At 42.9% G+C, this 20792-nt stretch overlaps 1 protein-coding gene across 2 annotated transcripts in view; it reads left to right on the forward strand.

The window, feature by feature from the left end:
• HM13 (histocompatibility minor 13) overlaps positions 1-20792 on the forward strand; it is a 381463-nt gene that overhangs the window by 139441 nt on the left and 221230 nt on the right. For both annotated transcript variants that reach the window (XR_011304252.1, XM_069650965.1), the window contains exons 7-8: positions 7213-7270; positions 7730-7813. Coding sequence is in view for 1 of the 2 variants with exons in the window: in XM_069650965.1 (XP_069507066.1) it covers positions 7213-7270; positions 7730-7813 (142 nt within the window). In the remaining variant the exon portion in view is untranslated. The remainder of the gene's footprint in view (positions 1-7212; positions 7271-7729; positions 7814-20792) is intronic.

Genomic DNA, 20792 nt, shown 5'->3' on the forward strand with positions numbered 1-20792 from the left:
TGGGGTTTCTGGTGAATCTCGACAAGTCTCAATTACAGCCAGTGCAAATAGTTGATTTCCTGGAGTTCACCATAGACACGGTGAAAGCGACTCTAGAGCTCCCGACTCAGAAAGTGAGAGCGGTAAAGGAGGAAATCAAGACAGCCCTAGCGAAGAAGGTCCTCTCTCTTCGATATCTAGCCAGGATTGTAGGCCTTCTTGCAGCTTCCATTCAGGCCATCTTCCCATGGCCCCTGCATTACAGAGCCCTTCAGAGGCTCAAGACCAGACATTTACAAGGAGGGCTGGGTTACCATCAACTGATAACCTTAGACAGCAAAGCAATCTCAGAGCTCCACTGGTGGCTGCAAAACATGGAAGCCTGGAACGGTCGCGCGATGTTCCAGAGCTCAAAATAGAATCCGATGCTAGCAGAGCAGGATGGGGGGGGGGCAAGATGCGGTCAGATCGAGACCGGAGGAAAATGGTCAGAGAACGAGTTACAACTGCACATAAACTGCCTCGAACTATTAGCAGGCTTGTTCGCAGTTCAGACTTTCACCAAGGACAGAGTCAAGTGCTCCGTGCTGCTAAAGATGGACAACGTCTCCGCAGTGCGTTACATAAACAAGCTGGGAGGCACCAGATCAAAGATGCTGGCAGAGCTAGCAAAAGACTTCTGGCACTATTGCCTTCAGCATCGGATAGCAGTTGCGGCAGAGTATCTGCCGGGAGATCTGAAAAGCATAGCAGACTGGAACACTCGACTGGAAGTTGTTGCCCCAAGTCTTTCACAAGTTAAACCGAGTATGGGGTCCCCTACAAACGGATCTGTTTGCATCCAGGCTGAATGCACAGATTCCCAATAACTTCAGCTGGGGGATGGACCCGGGTGCAGCGGGAACAGACGCGTTCCTACAGTCGTGGACAGGGGCAGTTCACTACGCATTTCCACCTTTCATAATGATCACGAGACTTCTAGCGAAGGTGCGCAGAGACCAAGCGGAGCTAGTACTAGTGGTCCCCCTTTGGAAATCTCAGCCTTGGTTTTCAGTAGTGATGGAACTTTCCTCGGTTTTTCGGAGGAGGATCCCTCATCGCCCAGACCTCCTCCTCAGCCCGTCCGGCCAATATCACCCTCTAGTGGAGGCGGGCTCCCTGCATCTCATAGCATGCAGAATTTCAGGAGAAGATGGGAACTGCCAGGAATTTCGCAGATCGCTGCAGACTGCATCAGAGATTCCTGGGCGCATAGTTCGGCATGGGATGCCTGGGCGGGATGGTGCGCAAACTTGCAGTTGGATCCTATTTCAGCACCTGTAGTACACGTACTTCACTTCCTAGCAGACAAATCTCGAGGGCTGTGCTTACAGGACCTTAGGGGTCTATAGATCCGCTCTATCCACAGGACATGACAGAGTGGAAGGAGCTCCAGTGGGAGAACATCCAGCGGTACACGGGTTGCTGAGGGGTATTAGGCTGAAGAGGCCGCCAGAACCCAAATACTCTTCCCTATGGGATGTTCGTGATGTCCTACAGTTATTTATGAGATGGCCAGAGAACGGTCAACTATCCAGGTCGCAGCTTTCAGGGAAATTGGTGATGTTGCTCTGTCTGACGGCTTGCTCTGTCTGACGGCATGCCGAGAGTTTCAGATGTAAAAGCATTCGAGATAGATGGAAAGATCTTCTATCCGGAAGGGATTGCGTTTACTATTGTGCAAAGAACGAAATCTGACTCCAGAGTGATTTCCTATCCCTATTTCCCCGAAAACAAAAAGCTATGCGTTGCGCAATGCATTAAAGACTACGAGAACGCAACAGCGCTAGTTAGGCCGCAAGGCGTCACTCAATTGCTAAATGCACGTAGGAAGCCCCATCATGCTATAGCTACAGCGACAATTGCTAGATGGGTGAAAGGTTATGCAGTGGGCAGGCATAGATTGAACCCTTTTTGGTGCTCATTCTGTCAGGGCTGCGATGGCTTCTAGGGCTTTTTCAGTAGGCGTGTCTTTACAAGACTTCATGAAAGCAGCTGATTGGTCCTCAGAATCAACTTTTAAGACTTTCTATTTCAAGCCAGTCTCAGAAATGGCTAGTAGGGTGGTACAGAGCTTTGAACAAGCATAATGCTCGCCTCCGTCTTGTCATAGAATGAAGATTGCCCATGCTAACTGCACTGGTCAGTCTTGATTCTATTAAAGACAAGGAGGCAAGCATTATATCCCACCCAAATGAATGCGAAGTATACATATAAGATGTGCACTGTTGAAGGTTATGAAACTGATTAAATGGTGGCAGAGCATCGCATTCCCTCCCTTACGTCCTTTTTGGGTGTCTTCCAGGAGATGAACAGAAGCCCGCATGAAATCATCACGAGCGGAAGTGACACCAGTTGTCCCATTGAACCTGTTTGGTAGCAAGTTGTAATCACAGTTGCCTCGAGAAGGAAATGTTAAAGTTAGAACGTTATACTGACTTGAGACTTACTGTAGACAAAGAAAGAGGAAGGGACCTTTGGGCTGGTAGTCCTTATAGGAGGGTCAGACGCCGGATTGGTGCAGGAAGGACTACTGTTTACCAGGAGGCTCATGGAACTTGTAGGAGATCAGTGGAGAGCCTCTAGAAGGAAAAGACAAACTTTTAAACTAAAGATTTTTTACTGGAAGCAAAAGAAACATTTGTTTTGAAAAAAGTTTATTAAAATTTGAATTGCTGTGTTGGTGGCAAATTAAAGAGTTAAGCATAATGCTCGCCTCCTTGTCTTTAATAGAATCAAGACCGACCAGTGCAGTTAGCATGGGCAATCTTCATTGTTAGTTTCTAGAATCGCAGGAAATTGCATTCCCATGTCGCTTGGAATGAAGAGGTAACAGCAGGCTCGGGTTACACATCAGGCTCTCTGGTCACTGGAAATTCTCAGCCACGTTTTCTTCATCATCTTACTCTTCCGATTCAGGTCCAGTGGTCGGCTACTTCTTAAGCTTCCAGGATTGGACTTTTATGCAGGAACACAACCAATCAAACCGACATGCAACATTCAAACTTGGGGAGTTGATGGTCCTTTCAGGACAGGTAGCCCCAGTTTGAACTGCATTCTCAGTCAGGCCGGAAGACAAAAGGGCTGCAGAGTTTTGGACTTCTCCCTCGCTTCCTGCCTTCACAAACACCCTGAAGCCTGGGCAGGCTTGACCGAGGTCTCTGGCCAAAGATAACATTGGCACAAAGGATTTTCCCACCCTGGAGGTCTGGGGAAGGAACAAGAAGGGATAAGTAACACTAAAATGGCGAATAAAGAAGACCGACCATTTTGGTAAAATGGACACCCTTGGGTGCCTTTACCGTAGCTGTAAAAACAGCCAGCTGTAAAGGTGCACTGACTTAGGAAAAAGGTTCACTGCCACCAGCCACTCAAGGTAAGCTTGGTCCTGTGACAGAAATGTTCCAGTTAAAAATGAGAAAGCTCCCCAGCACTCCACATATGGTGGGGTGCGCTGGTCGTCCTACATAAAGTTTAGAGAGGATACAATATCCTTTTTGAACTGTAGTTCTGTCAAGGAGGATAAAATTAACAAGACAATATGGAGAGTCTTAAAAATGGAACCCATAAGAAGAGGAAAAGGATCTGTGGGTGTGGAAAAAGGTTCCCACTCACTGAGGTATAGGGAAAATAATCCACCAGTAAAACAAAATGTTCTGGGGTTGACACAGGTGAGGAAGATTTATCATTGCTATGACAATTTTGCCTGCAGCCTCCCCATAGCTCCCGATTTCAAAATTGAATTTTATTTAATTGTTTTTTTTGTAACCCGCTTTATACCGGAGTTCTAAGCACGGATCCGGGATTCGAACCTCTGTTGCTCTGCATGCCCCTGTGCTATCCTCCCTTCCAGTGTCCAGTTTTGACGACCAGGAATTCGACTGGGTTTTTTGATGCAAATCCTGATGTCACCCCAGCTGCAAACTCTTCTTCTTTGCTGAGGTACTGTGTTGTCTGGGGTATTTACTTAACTTGCACCTGTGTGATTTCTGTATAGCTTTGGGGTGTTTCCTGTTGGGAGTCATCATCCAGTTTACCCAGGCCCACTGCTGGATTCCTAGGGTGTCCTCACAGAAGTCCCTGGACCCTTTCAACTACTCGAAAGTGAAATACGTACTTGTTTGAACAGTCTTCCTTAGGAACTCTGACTTTTGCTGCTACTGTGCCTATCATGACCTGTCTGTTGGACACTAGAGACCTAGTGAACCCCACCTTCTGCCACTGAGAACACTCCTGCTTCAAGAATAGGGAACGACTAAGTGTGGGCCTTTTGCCTAGAAAAGATGACAAGTGTTTAAAAGTGTACATACTTGCGAAAGAGTTGGTTGGTAACTGTCACTCTGAGAGTGAGCAGTTGCAAAAGTTCTTACTTGCCTTGAATGTGTTTTGCCATTCTGAAAAGTATATGTAAGGTTATTCTACTCACCTGTAAATTGGTTGTGCCTCTTCCCAAAAGTAATACTGGTGGCTTCACTTTATTATTTGTTTTAGGATATAAATGTAAAAGTATACCAACTGGGTCTTGCTTCACCTGACCTCCTGTATAGCCTGTCTAGAATAAGTCTGCCGCAGGTTTTACTTACCTTGAATAGCTGTGTGACATCCTAAAATAAGTTACTTATTGCTTACCTTGCGCTCTGTTCCACTGATCTGAATAGCAACTGTAATAGTATATTGCACCCTTAGGTTTTATCTGCCTAGCATAGCGGTGTGCCATTCTTGGTGTCCTGTAGGTATAGCTGACCTTGGTCTGCCTGGTGCAATCCTAAATTAGTGTAGAAAGGTATTGCCTGCCTGAGTCTGTGTTCCACTGATCTGAACAGCAACTGTAATTGTCTATTACACCATAAGGTCTTCTATCCTGAATGTAGTTACAGGTTTATACTGTTCGGGGAATTTGTGTTCCACTATTCAGTAAGGTATACTGGTAACAGGATTGGTTTACTAAAGTGATTCTTTAAAGGGATGGTCTAGTAAAAAATGTTATTTAAAAAATAGGTAGGCAACATAAAAAAAAATACTAGCATTCTCTGTTTTAAAACTTCCTATGTAAAATTTTGAGCTATTCAAGCTCAAAATTCGCAAAAGCAAGCACATGGGCGCATCCATTTTGTGAAATGGAGGCCCTCCTGTGCTGGCTTTTGCTTTTGCGGCACTAATGAAGGAAAAGCCAGCCAGCTGTAGTAAACAAAGGCTACCGCTGGGTGGCTTTCCCTTCATTAGTGCTGTAGGCAGAGGACGGGGACCGGAGACCAGAGCAGGAAAGCTGCAGCTGAATCTCGGTAAGTGCTTTTTTTTTTTTTTTAAATAAGCACTAGCTGCGGTTATTTTTCTAAGTTTTCCGGGCTGGAGGAGCCCGGAAAACTTAGAAATAAAACCGCAGCTTTAAAAACGTATTTATGTTTGCGGTCGCTTTTGAAGCGACCGCAAACATAAATACAACGTTGTGTTGTAAAACGCTGTTGCCTATCTATTTTTTTTTTATGTTGCCTATCTATTTTTTAAATAAAAAAATTTACTAGACCATCCCTTTAACTGTGAGTCACTGCATGACAGACGGGGTCTACTTCCCTTGACTTACTGTAAAGTAATCTAAAAATAACAGATAGTTTTACTCCCCATTAATAGGTATAATAAAAGTGTTTGATAAGGTCTGACTTCCTTAGAATTACTGTTCGTTTTTGCCAGCTTCATTTAGAACAGCATCTCGTATATCAAATCCAAGAATATGCTTGAACCAACCATTTAAAGGTTAAGCGAAAACTAGAAATCTTTGATTGGATTGAAAAGATCGTGAAAGTAAGGCAATCGTTTCCAAATAACCCTTTCCTCTCAGCAGAAAAACCGGATTGTCTCTCATGTTACCTATTAAAATTCCCGGATGGGTTGGTGAGAAACATCTTTCTGAGGATAAGGTTAAATTTGGTCCACGGTGTTGAGGTTCTGGCAAGACGGGATCAAGGAGAAAGTGCCAAGAAGCTATGTAAACTTTGTGATACTCGGTCAAATCAAACATTAAGGCACCTTCTGATGGAGTGTGAGGGAACATGGAATGTATGCTTAGACTAATTTAGGAGATTTGTAGTTTGTGAGGAGGGGAATTACTGCAGAATATTTTTGAAACAAATTAATCTCTGGGCAAGAGATTGCTTTAACATCAACGGTGGTACGAGTATTAAGTCTGTAAAATTGTTTGAATTTTAGTGGTCTGTGGGAGTGATGGGATTCTAGAATCAGCCTGACAACGGCTAAGTTACTATTCTGTAATAAGTAGTTTGTTTCTATTTCTTGTTTTTTTTTTTTTTTTTCTTTCTCTGCTTTGATAATTTGTAAAGGTTCTTTGTTGAACCAAACACACAAAAAACCATCCCTTTGTGTAAAACTGTGGATTCAAGCAGTCCATCAAAATCTTTAGTTAATAAAGTTGGAGAAATAAAGAATTACTGTTAGTTATTCAGAAGGTTTATGCTTTGGTCTGTGGACCTTCACGCATTGTGTTGTTTTTATAATGTTTATGACCATAACCAGTACTTGCCCCAAGACTTAACTTGGCCTAACAGTATTTATAATAAAACCTTTTTATATTTTTTTTTATAATTTTGTTCGTTTCTCTTGAACCTTTGGTAATCTACAAGTTCTGTGTACCTTCCTAAAGCCCTCTCCCCCTTCTACGATAAGTCTGGCTGCTCGGTCTACGCTACCATTATACTCGGGTGGTACAGCTTTCTGCTAAGAGTGGAGTTTTGTACTGGCTCAGTTGTCTGGTTTTACTAAGCCCTTAGTTGAACTTCAGAAAAACTGTCCTAACCATGTGCTCATGCAACTGATTGCATATTAGTAGATCTCGATAATGGTGGATGTGGCAAAGATTTGCCAGTGCACAGAGATCATGCAAATGTAAAGACACCCATCCATGGCTGCCCTAAACTGTAATCCTTTCTACTTCCCTGTGACCCCTTTCTACCTGACATTGCATCATTGGCACAGTCCTGCTGCTCGCTCTCTAGATCGCAATTTTTCTAACTTCACCTACTGAGGCTGATAGTTAATGGTACAGTGAAGCCTGCTGGGTCCGCAGTTGGAAGCATGAACTCTGTAGTTGGGTCAAAGACAAGTTGAAAAAGATGTGGTAAGTGGGGACTAATTGCATTTCTGTATAAATAATTTGTTCAACTTTTATATTATTTTTGTTAGGTTTTTGGTACGAACGTCATGGTCACAGTTGCCAAATCCTTTGAAGCACCAATTAAGTGTGAGTACCTCTCTCCATGTTATTCCCTTTTACCCACAATCCACTCCATCTTAGTAGTGACCTGTCATTCACATTTTACCTCATGTTTTCATTCTTCCTCTTCCACCTCTCAGTACACTTGGCCTCTTTGGCCTCCCCTCCCCACTTATCCTGTTTGTGGTTTTGTTGCATTCTCTGCCCTAGCGCATTAGGTTCCCCAGCATGTCTTCTTTTTGCCTTACTGTTTTTTTATCACATTGTGAAGCCATTGTTGTTGTAACTCTTGCTCCCCCCCCTTTCCCTCCAAACTGTTCCTCCATATGCTCTGGACCATTCCTAGACTTCTGTCTTGTTTATCTCTGCTTGCTTTGTCCATCATTGTCTCTCCTCCTGCCTTGCCAATCAAATAATTAATGCCTCCACTCCTTGTCCCTATTGCTTCCACTTTTGATGCCTATGTTCTCTTTTTCTCGCGTACAGTGGTTTTCCCTCAGGACTTGCTGGAAAAGGGGCTGCAGGCCAATAATTTTGCCATGTTGGGTCTTGGCGATATAGTGATCCCAGGTATGTGAATTCCCCTTGTCTTAAAGTTTTTAGTGTTGGGTCATGAGGCATGCAGATTCAGAATTAAAAGAACTACAAGCTAATTGTTTTCAAAATTCGTCCACAATCTTAAGCCTGCTTTCACTGCCCTTATTTCTCGTGCCTTGAACTCTTCCACATAGACGCAGACAAATCTCTTGGATGTTCTGCCGCCCAGGCAGTCTGGGTCTTATACCTGCAGGCAGACCATTCCTGGGACATTCACTTTGATACCTCTTTTCCTCACCAAACACCATCTCTGCTCATCCCAAACATACCAGGGTCTTGAGGTCTCTTTCAACTTCCCAGACTGAACATCTTCTTTTAGAGCCCCCTCCCAGACCAACTAGTATTTACCTTGTAAGACTCAATAAGTTTCTTGTCTACCAGCAATGTGCAGTGCTTTTTGACCAGGAGGATTGCTTTTGTAGTCATATATTTTAACTTTTTTTTTAAATTTCATTTTTTTGTGATTATTAGGCTGTTTGGTGTTAAATGTTATTTCTATAAGTGCAACTGGATGCTAGCGGCCTCGAATGGGGAAATGTTCGCTGCTTAAAGACATTACAAAACTGCTCCAACAGATGGTATGCGAGAACAATTTTAGGACACTTAATTTCTGTGACTCCATGTTAACTAGTCACTCCATGTCAACTAGTCACATGAAAGGTGACTGGGGTTTTTATAGAACGCTTTTTGGAGCATGGGTTATTGACAGCCCAAAGATGCCTGGCGCTGGGCACTCTGGACATTTTTAGAAGGTTTCTGTTGAAAAGGGAAGGGAGAGTCCTGTGTGGTGGCTCAGTATATAAACCCTCTGAATTATTTGGTAGAGCTCAATACAATTGGGCAGGCTAGATTTCAAGCAACACAGATTTTTAATTCTTTTTTATTTGCATTTGGTTTGTACAAAAACTTTCCTAATTTTAGTTAAAACAAATGTCGTACATTTTACATAGAAAAGCATCTAATTGATGTATCTTGAAACCAATATACTAAACCATTTCCCATAATGCCATGTTCAAATCTGTGTATATCCAATGGCAAAATAAAACCTGCATACTAATATAATCACAACACAAGAGTTGACATTGTATAATACAGAGTTATGATTTTCATTTGGCCCACACAGTTAAACGTAGTCACTCTTACTAAATTACAATCGGTATCAGTTCCATATTGATCGTCAGAAAACGGGTGAGGGCAACAACTAACATTATTTTCTCCCACATACATCTCATCCAAAGAAAATGTCTTGAATATTCGGTGTAACCAACGTTCTCAGTGCCAAACGTTTTCATCCTAACTGATTCAAAGTGGGGACATGTGATGATGAGACGTTTGAGATTTTCAGTTTGGTTTTTATTGGAGCAGAATCGACACATAGTGTTACCGCCCCTTATCACCAGTGGATCCCAATCTTTCATCCGCTCTCTAGTTCGAAAATGATTGAATTTAAACCTCATGTATAGCTCTCGTGCTTTGTTGCAAGGAAACAGTTGTAAGTATGCACAACGTTCTGATTTGTTCAATGCAAAGCAAGCATATTCCTGATGCAAGCTGTAATTACCTAATGCATTCATTGTGCAAGACCAGTCGTAAGTGTAAAGCTTTTTTTCACACTGTCTGGGCGTGTATTTAGTCCTGTTCTTGTGCACCAATCTTAACCAGGAGGATTTGCATTCTTTCACAAAATATGGTTATAAATGGAGGAGGAGCATCCCGTAACATGCCTTTTAGGTCTTCATATAAAGAGTTTCTAAGAGGATTAATACATTTGAAATAGTTAAGTAGTAATCTCCATAGATATTTAGATGAGCAAATTCCCAGTTCATGCCTGATTACATTCGGCAACGATTTTGTGAAACCCAAAGTCTCTTTCCATAGGCACCCCGAATGCAGTTTAAGAATTCACTCATGTCAAAGAGACACATATCCAGACCATATAATTCGAGTTTGAAGTTGTAAAATTCAATTGCTGGTAATAGAGAGAATTTGCAAAGATTTTTATACAAAGTTTTCATCTGAGAAAGAACCGGCCTGAGTTTGCATGTTAGCATGGTCCTCCACATTGTTACAGAAGCGGTGTCAAAAAGATTATACCCAAGGTAACGCAGTTGAGAGACTCGTTCAATCACATTTTCTCCCAACGACCAAGTCCGTATTTTTTTATCTTTTTCGGCCTGCAAGTACTACAAACTTTGATTTCTCTGCATTTGCTTGTAGGTTGTGTTTGTGCGTAAACCCTAAAGATCTGAAGTTTGGTTTGAAGTCCATATGGGGTTCTGCCAAAGAATATTAAATCGTTGGTGAACGCCAGCCAATTAATGTGTAATTTACCTAATCTGACAGGAAAAGTTCTATGGTCTTGCACAATCTCATCCAGGTCCCTCAAGTAGAGATTCAACAAGGTTGATGCCAAATTACATCCTTGTTTGACACCAATAAACGTGGGGATGGCATCTGTTAATGAACCTTCCTGGTTAATATGCACACGATAACTTGTATTTTGATGTAGCAATGATATGAGCTAAATTAAATAGGCAGAAATACCTTAGGTTGCAAATTTTTGCCATAAAGTGGCACGAATAACAGAATCAAATGCTGAGGTCACATAAGCGATGCCATGTAAACGGACCCAATTTGGGACTTTTTGACTGTTTCAAGCAGATGAGCCAAGATAGTTGCATTTATTGCAGTGCCCATGCTGTTCAAAAAGCCTATCTGAAATCAGGACAAAATTGCATATTCTTGAATGATGTTTTCAAGATCTTTAAGAATTGGGATGGAAAAGACTTTAGATGAGATTTAGATTAGACTGATTCCCAGAGCTTTTCTCAATGGGATTGCGCCATTATAAAACACTTCTGTGAATCAGGCCCATTGAGTCTACTGACTGAATGCACGATTGCTCTTGTGCATTAGCCACTACTGCATTGAGTAAAATTCCAGACAAAAACCTGTCTGATTGGTGATACGGTTGTCATTGGTATCTTTACCAGTCACATCCACAATGTTTTGTGTATGATTTTTCTTTTGTTCATGTTTCTGATGGAGATCTATACTCTCATCATCTTTGGATAAATTACATAGGTTTTTAACAGTGGAGTTATGAACCGATATTTTTATTGGTTGCCTATTTTTAGATTTCTTAGATAACAAGTCAGTTTGCTTATTCCTATTAGCTCTTCTTTTCTTAGCTCTAAGCTCTTTACGCTTTATTCTATGAGAGAAGAAAGTCTTGGGTGACGTGGACATTTTGTGTCACAGGTGAAGATGAGGATTTATTCATCACTTTCTGTTCAACTGTTCTATGCATTTGTTCTATGAAATCGGTCAAAGGTGAAGGACTGTTGGGGGGCATCGAGATCATATCTTGCAACCTCTTCACTTGTTGTGAGTGGAATTTGCACTGAGAATCATTATTGGCAAAGTGTTGGGGAGAATAATTCCTCTCCACCTTCGAGACCCCCAGCAACTTTGCTGGATTTTGAGGACTTGAATTTTTAACCTGGAAAGAGTGAGACCCTTTTAGACACTATCTCGTGTATTTTAATGTGATTTGAACACTGTTTCTTTTGGTTGTGGAGTCTGACAAACTCCATAGGCATCATCTTTTATATTGTCACACTGCACCTTCAGTGCAGTGACACAGGGAAGTCTTCCAGATTTCCCCAAGGTTTAAATAAATACCTTCTTTTGGATAAACTACTGCTTCCAAGAGCAGTGAAGTGAAATTGACTTTACTTGCATTGTAACTTTCTAGACCCAGCACACACTATCTTACAATAGGATGCTGGAGGGGTTACTTAGTATGCCCTTTGTCTAGCTTCTCATGTAACATGTTTGTTACCCTTTCCTCGATGAATGGCTGGTGGCAGTGGTTTACTTTTAACTACCATGGTGTGCATTTACTGTGGGCTGCATTCGCAGCTGCAGGAAAGCACCCAAGGGGGGCCATTTTTGTCAAAATGGCCCCATATTCTTTTTGCGCCATTTCTTTGTGGAAAGGTCCTTCTTGAGATTTACTCTCCGTGCCAAACCAGGTTTGGTCCCTTTTGTTTGCTTTGCCTTTGGCGGGGTTCACGAGTGAAGTCCACCTCTGGCTCCAATGTGACTGGCAGGGGCAGGAAGTGAGGGAGGTGCCTGAAACTCCCTGTGCTCTGTCTCCTAGGAGACAGAAATGCACTCTTAGTTTGGCCGGCTGGCTGTCCGGCAAGGACAGCCACCCTGCTGGGTGACTGACAGCTAGACTGGAATGAATGGGAGACACCTGCATAAAAGGCGAGGCTTTTTGGCTTGGAAGGCAGAAACGACCACTGGACGAAGGAATCCGAAGAAGAACTTGGAAGAGATGCCTGCTGCAACTCCTGGACCGTTGGTATGCCCGGTGAAGCCAATCAACTCCAAAGTAAGCCACCTGGACATCCTCTCGGAGCTCGTTGAAATTCCGCTGCAGTTGTTGCTGGAACCGAATAGCCAGTTTGTGTGCGTTGCTTTTAAGTTGGCCAAGAGCTTGAGGAAGATCCTCCGGACTCCCAGGAAGCAGGACTGACGAGCCTGCGCCACCTCAACAGAGTGCTCGACCCCAGATGCAAGGAAAGCCCATCTCGACAGCCATGAGTCCACAGTGCTGCTATTTTCTTAGATGCTAGGAGCTGTAACCGCGAAGTGCCACTGAATAGAAGTTGGTCCTTTTCTGTCACTGACCGTCCCGTTGCAGTGCAGGAGTCCTCCAGACGTCCTCCCTCTTGTCACCACAATTGAGGCCCAGGAACATGGGTTCTGCAGAGATGCACAGGAACAGAAGACGGCCAAAGCCCTTTTCTTCTAACCAAAGGTACTGTAAAGTCTAAGTGAACTTACCTCTTGTCGTGTAACCTCACTTGTTCTCTGCTGAGAACTGTCATGGTTGTCCTGTAGAGTTGCCAACAGCTTCTTTACTGCACAAGGCTACACAGCTTGTGGCCCTACTTTGATTTCTTCTTTCAACAAAGACTTCTAAAACATTGCAAGACTTTTACGTACCTCTGAAGTGCTTCAGCTCCCCAAAGCTTTTGCCCAATTGACTTTGGCCTAGCCTGGCTCCCTGAATGACTCTTCTTCCCTCTGACATTGTGTTTAGTCTTCCTCCCAGGAAAGTGTTTGCTAAATTTGCATTGGGGTTTTTTCAAAAGTACTTTCCTGCTTTAAGAATATTTGTGAGATCTCTTGTTTTGTCCTAATAACCTTTCTCTTTGACAAACTCTTAAATCTGATTCTAAATTCTAACAGTGATCTATTAATGTACACAGTGTCCTAGGTACTAAAGTCACCTGAGGGTGTAGGAAGTGTCTGTGTGCCATCCCAAAAGGGTAATTATTGATTTAGAAATATTAAGAGTGTGTATTTTGAAGTGTATTTGTGTGTTGCCATTATATTGCCCCCTTCTTAAGAAGGCTTACTCAAACTGACTGTTAAACAAATGTAATAATTTTTTCATCAAGAAACCTTGTGTAAGAGTTTATTTTAATACTTGTAACTGTAAATCTCTGTGTAACTTCCCTACAGCTCACATTGACCCCTCTCGAAAGAAGCCTGGCTGCTCAATCGCGCTACCAACCTGTGTACTACAGACTTCTACCAAAGGCTGGGTTCCTATTGGCAGGAGGTCAGGGTTGTTGTAGTGCACCCAAAGGGTACTACATACAATCTTGCCAACACTAATCCTTGCCCTTACAATGCTTTTATATTTTGTTCCAGTTCAGTACTCTTGGTCAAGTTAGTATTTACAGTTTCCCACAGATCTTGGAGAGTGTCATCTGAGACTTGATTAGAACCCCGGATGACCTTCTCTCTCAACGGTGTAGAATAAACTTGCGAAGAATTAAAGGATGTTCTTTGAGAAGATTGAGTAGAAGTGTAAATCTTGTCAGTTTGGCAGGTTTTGGAGATATGCCGAACATGTTTTATATTGTTTTTATTTTCAAGTGTAGTTTTTATTTGGGTCTCTTGCGCAAAAATAAACCCCTCCTCCCCCCAATTTGTACATTTTAGCCAGTATGTCTGAAAAGGTTGTTTTAACTTCCCGAATCTCATGGGTTACATCATGCCCCTTGTCCAGCAAACTTAGAATTCTTATTAGAACCAGGAATAAGTACATGCCAGGAGTATTCGAATCTTGTTGATGTTTGATGAGGATGTGTTTGTTGGAGATTCCCTCTGGACGTTAGTGTGTTAAGGCTCATTTTTAAAAGAGCACTGGCCATCCATAGGGACATTTGTAGAGGTACAGTTATCTTGTTGTGCAACTATGAGCCATTTGATGGGAGAGCTTGACTCTGGAAGGTCAAAAGAGTAGTTATTCAACATAATAGCAAACTGAGGTTCATCCAAGACATTTGTATTAGTACTTGCATTGTTGTAAAGGCACATTTCATCTATTGACCAAGGTAGTAGGAGGACCTAATGATAGTCTTACCCTCTTACCCAATTCCGACATGACCTTACCCTCTTACCCAATTCCGCCATGACCACTGGGGCCAACATAGAAACATCAGACACAAAATGATTTCCAGCACAATTGAGAGCGTCTCCCTGGTCTACATGAGTAATTGCATAGAGGCCATTGATATCCGGCGTATTCACTAATGGATCTAAATCATTTGTGCAATGAATAGGGGAGAGGATCGGGTTATGTAAGGGAGAGATGATGAATGTGTGCTTGAACGTCAACTCGTATAGCCTGTGAAGATGTCAAATCAGTGGTTGTTGTGGTTACATTATCCCGATTAGGAGGTTTCTCAGATGGTACCCACTGAAGCGCTTCTATCATTCAAACATACTGTTTGTTGGATTGTTAGATGTGTTTGGTGAATTTGGTGATTTGTTCATGTTTACACTTACAGCTGATATTTTCCCAATAAGACGTTTGCCACTTTTAAGGCCAACAACCATCAGTACGATTTTAAAGCACAAACGACCTTTAGACAGTAAAAACTATTTAAGGTTAATTGCAAGATTAAAATTAGTTATGATATCGGGGCTGTTTAGTATGATAATGTCCTAGCTGGAATGGACAGACTACAGGGACGTCATTTCACTGAAATGCCAGTGATAGCGGAAGTGATGTCACATGACCCTTGACGACATCACAGGAAGTGATGTCATTTGACCCCACTGAGAGGTGAATCACAGGAAGCGATGGAACACGACCTTTCACCCCTTGACGAAACAGGAAGTGGCATCAAATAGCATTGTTCCTAAGTACACTACGAAAATATGATTACGATCTCGGTGTAATGTGATATACATTTCATAAAAGAATGGATCACCATATATATTAATATATCAGTGTGTGTATAGGCCCATATTACCAAATTACTGTCAATTACTGTGAATGCAAGCAGACGTCCAAGGCCAAATCATAATGATGTGTCATTATATCGCACTTGCGCACTTTTTATAGAACAAATACATACAATATCACCCAACCTGTGTTAGTACTAATTTATCAACCTCAGAAGGATGAGAGGCTGAGTTGGCCTTGCTGGGATTCGAACCTGCAACCTGCTGATCACACACACATCGCTGCATCAAGCACTCAATCCACTGAGCTATCTTACCGACTATAGCTATCTTACCAGCTATAGTAAAATGAGCAATTACATGTCTGTTCTCAGTCAGAAAGCAAATTACACCCTGTAGTGGATACCCTAAAACTCGTAATGGATTTAACAGCAGGCCAGTTCATGTGCAGGTCTGGTGCAAAGTTGCCACACGTGAAGCATGCGTGGAGCTTCAGAGATTGGCTCACACAGCATCCCGTACTCTAAGCTCTCGTTACATGCAAACAAACATCCTGAACAGCATGCCATGCAGATTGGAAAGATAGACCCATTACAACAAGGCATTCATTGTGGCACTATGAAATAAAGGGCCACTTTATGTGCTATGGTCAAACATTTCTACACTGTACACAACACAAGAATTTAGGCACAAGGATTTTGTCAAGTGACTGAGGACACCGGGATGGAATGTCTTGTGGTGATCGTAACAGACCACGGCAGACAAAAACATGATACAACTGCACCTTGCCAAAAGTAAAATACATAGTCCAAAATTATTCGACTCTAAATGCTTTTTTTGGGAAGTTTTTGTCTGCATTGTGAATTTGAGGTGTTTAAGAACAGACTTAATCAGTGGCTCACCCCCTGGAGTTTACCTGAAATTTTTAATATTAGAGTCTAGCAATTATTGTATTGAATTCCAGAAAGACAAATTATTTGTTACTATTCCTTCTTATTTAGGGTCACGGCTCAAAGTGGTACACCCTGTTTTTTGTTTGTTTTTTTGTTAAGAGACCTGAACAAGAAAGCCAGCCACTCCAGAAAGAAAGAGCTGCATGGTGCTGGCCCCAGCCCAGGAGCTTCCATTTAAAAAGAAAAAAGAAAATGTATACTTTTATTTTTTTTATTTGATTTTTTTTTTAGGGATATCAAAGGAGACCACAGGGGAAGCTAGGTAGACCTCGGAGGGGGGTGGGTGGGGGTCGCAGTTGACACCCCTGAGAGAATACACATCGCATCCACCTAAACTCACCCGATAGAAAAATGTTTTTTAATATATTCAAAATGTTTAGTCTCATTCGCCTAGAAAGGCGTGACTTTAAACATTCGAAGTACGCTCCAAATACAGTCGGATGTTAGACAATGGTGAGTCGTCAAATGTCTTACTGGCTCTACACCCTTTTACCGGCGTTCGATCACAGGTTTAGAAACCCAGTAATAAAGAACAAAATCATAGCATCACACCACCCATAGTTTTACGAGAAGATGAGGTAATAAAAGCTTAGCTAGTGCTCCCCCTCTTTCATATACAAACCTGTTGCAGCAACGCGGTGGCAAGATTTATAGTTGTAATGTTGCAAGAGAAGGAGTATGTTCTGCCGATCTCTGAAAGTCCAAAGATGAAGAGGTTTTTATATTTAATTCAAGGGGCAGGGTCACACACCACACCGCTGAAGAACTCAGAGGTAGATGCGATGGAGTAACAGTCGCGAATGGAGATAAAACGTTCCCAGTAAGTTAGCAAATCGAGCAAAGAAGCAAAGTTTAATGCATAACCACTATAGTCTTACGGGCTATTGCAGGCTATGTACGTGACTTGATTAGTTCACACTTCTGCACACACTGCCGTCCGAGGATAATGAGTACAAAAAATGCTGAAATCAGATGAATGGTATCCACGACAATCCTGATGAATTCACCTGGGCTGCAGCAGGCTATGGATGCCTTTGGTGTCCACACTCCAGCACGCACTCCCATATAAGAGGGAAATATGTACATGTATGTCGCGCAAACATCCACACTAAAGACAGGAGCCTGAACTGCGTAAATGTAAAATTTGATAGCAGAGAAGAGTTAATGGATACTTTGGATGTTCAATTATCGTAGTGCACAGAGCACCAGGACAGTTAGTACAATACCAGTGATCTCTCCGTGATAACAAGATATTGAGCGGCTGGAACATAAATGTCGGACTTGCCCAGAACTGCCTCTCAGAGCCGCTGCGCAGACTTTAGTGGGTTAAATGCAAGACTCCACCATTGCTCCATTAGCACTGAAGAAAGACTGACAGTGAGAGTGTCCTGCCGAGACTGCCTCTCAGAGCCTCTCAAAATCTTTGAAGATTTTGTTTTTATGCTGTAAGTGAAAAGGACTCTAGTGTGACCTTAGTGTATGTGGTCTTGCTCCCTTAGGCATTCGTGTTTCCAAGGTAAAGGTTAAAGATGTGGTCAGTGTATCTTGAGCATCTGAAAAAGGCATCTGTAGAGATGTCAATGTAGGATTTGCTTATTGATTGCCTACCGCACTGATGGTTGATGAAGATTCACAGAGCAGTCAAACTGATGCCCATAATCGGCAAAGACCAAGTGTCGGAGGGCAAACAGTTGGCTTAGTTTCCTCACCCCTATGTTTAGTATTTAGGAAGATCCATTCCACACCTAGGTTGCTGAGGTTGTCTGTATATTCCAGAATTTCCCTGGGATGGACAAGCAGAGTAGTCCAGGCTATACTCTTGAGAGGGAAGGTCAGTGGTAAAAAGGTACTAGGTAACATAAACTCACTAGGGGAATGTTCACAGAAGTTCTTGTGTGCAGGAAAAGGTTCCGAAATAGGCCTTGCACTGTACCTTTTTAGAACTGAGGCAGGGCAGTGACCCTGTTCAGGGTTCGAAATTGAGGGGAGCTGGGAGCCATTTAGCTCCTGCTTCTAGCATAGTAAGAACCTGGTTAGCCAACTGGTGCCTTCCAAACATGCAAATGCAACATTAACGTTGAGTATTTGAGAATGTATACATTTCGACACAATGGTTCATACAAAATGGACAAAAGTTAAAGGACTATCTCTGGTAGCTCCTGCCTACAGGGTGATGCCTGACAGTCAGGAGGTGGTTTTAGCTCCTGCTCATCAGTTTCAAACCCTGCTATTTATCTGAAGCAGCTAAGATGATGCTTGGGAAGTCGTAACCTCTTTCTCTGGTTACCCAACTTGTCCTTTCACTGTCCGCATCTGAAATATCGCTCATAGAAAGCGTGACTGTTCTCCTCTGTGTAGTCAGACCTGAAAAGCAGGTGCAAAGTTTGAGTGATAAAAGTTGGGCCAAGAGTTCCCTTGTGGAGGATCTAGTTTCATGTAATATCTCAGGAGTTTGTACAATAGGGAAATAAGCAGGAGGTTGTGTGTAAGAGGATAGTAAGTTGTGTCTAGCTACAGTTCGATTTTTTTCGTTGTGAAAGGTAGTTACATTCATATGGCAGAAGTGTTGTGCAAAGTTTCATTCAAGTTGTATATGAAAGCAGATGCATTTCCGAGTGTGGTCGTGCCTTTGGCTAATTCAAAAAGCACAAAGTGTGAGAGGACAAATGCATTGGTTATAATCAAATGAAACGTGAATCTCCTTGTTAGTGCACACCTATAATACAGATCAATTACTAAACCAGTTATAGAACTTTAGGTGTGGGGAGGAATAACCTTGACACGAGGTCATGATGCAACTAGTGAAGAGAGTCCACATTATAAATTCTCCCGTCTCCTGTACACTTAATTGCTGAGAAGTAAGCTGACATTTTAATAGACTGATCATTAAACATTAAAATGCACAGTGGGTAACTGAACCAATATGGTTTACTCCACTCAATCAACAATGAAAAATACAAAAACATTAAACGGTTGTTTCTTGCAAAGGCCGAACAATCCCATACATGCTCATCTAGTTTCAGGGACCAGTCCCCTTCTTCAAGAGCAAGACTGATGTAAATCAAGATTCAAACAAATCTGTTACAACTTTGAAATTTAGCACTCATTGTCATTAACTATTCTGTGTGCTACAACAGTGTATGGTCTCCCTACCTCCAAGCCGAGGCACAGAAACATCTGGACCTCGGAACCTGTCTCCTTGCAGGAGCAAGGAGAGGGCTATTACTCCTGTCTGTTTACAGTGCTCAAACCCAACTAGGCTGGCCTGCGCACTATTCTCGACCTCTCCAACTTCAATCTTTTCCTACCCCAGGAAAAATTCAAGATGATCGCGCCCAACCAGAAAAGGTCCTCTCTCCGGAAGGACGATTGGCTCAGTGTGGTAGGTCCTCAGGATGTTTACATGCACATCCTGATCTGGGGCCCATTTCGGAAATACCTTCGGTTTTTCAGTGGGAACGAGACACTTCCAGTATTGAGTGCTGCCGGTTGGTCTCAGCTCATCGCTGCGTGTCTTAACAAAGATGATGGTGGCTATCGCAGCATTCCTCAGACTGCAGGGAGTTAATGCCTACCAATATTTGGACGATTGGCTTCAGCAGAGTCCTTGTCCACAGGCTGCAACAACAAATCTTCAGTCACTCCTCCAGCTCCTATTGCAACTGGGGCTATCGGTGAACTGGCAGAAATAGTCTGATGGTTGCTCAAGACCTTTATTTTTCTGTTTCCGTGGGATAGTGTCAGTGCCAGAGTGTTCCTAACAGAGGACAGAATTACAGATTTATCGGCATTTCCTGAATTCCTCTCACATGTTGGCCTGGTGGTTCCAGTGACTAATGGTCCTGATGGCCTCATGCATGTTAGCCCTACATCTTGTGAGACCGAAAATGAGGTGCACACAGCTAGCGCTTCGGGGCTGCTGGTCCCAAGCTTTAGACCCGAACTCCAAATACCATCCTCCATGATGGCGGATCTATATGGTGGTCAACCGCCATCAACCTTTCAGTTCGAACCTCCTTCCAGGAGCCCTGCCCACAGATTACGGTTACAACAGACTCCTCGATCCTAGGGTGGGGAGCGACGCTGGGGCACCTCGAGGTATATGATCTGTGGACACCCCAGGACAGAATGTCTCATATCAACTACTTGGAACTCCTGGCAATCTTTCTGGCATTGAAAGCTTTCTAGCCTTCTATCATTGACGGTGTGGTGCGAATTTGCACAGACGATTCTGTAGCTATGTTCTAATTCACCAAGCAAGGCGGCGCCCGGACTCCTCGCATGGTGGATCTAGCTATCCAGATTTGGAATTGGGCAGGCCAACACAATGTCTGGCTACAAGGCCGTGCACATTCAGGGTCATGTTGCGGCAGATTCCCTGTGCTGCCAGTCTGCAGCGAATTACGAATGGGAAATTAACAGCCATGTTCTTACTAAACTTTTCCAGCAATGGGGTTCTCCAAGGCGTGGACCTCTTTGCAACTGCAACACATGGGAAACTACCAATCTATGATTCTAGGGATGGTCCCAAAGCATCTTCCTCGGGTGATGCCCCTGAGATTTCGTCAGACAACATGGAAGGCTTATGCCTTCCCGGCTTTGACGTTGATTCATCGGTCGCTCTGGAAACTCAGTAGTGCCTCAAACTGCACTCTCCTTTCATAGCTCCTTGCTGGCCTGCCAGGTTCTGGTTTTTCATAGCTGCAGCACCTCTCGATAGC

The sequence above is a fragment of the Ambystoma mexicanum genome, chromosome 3p (genome assembly GCF_040938575.1).
Source record: "Ambystoma mexicanum isolate Mex_15411 chromosome 3p, UKY_AmexF1_1, whole genome shotgun sequence".
Classification (NCBI taxonomy): domain Eukaryota; kingdom Metazoa; phylum Chordata; class Amphibia; order Caudata; family Ambystomatidae; genus Ambystoma; species Ambystoma mexicanum.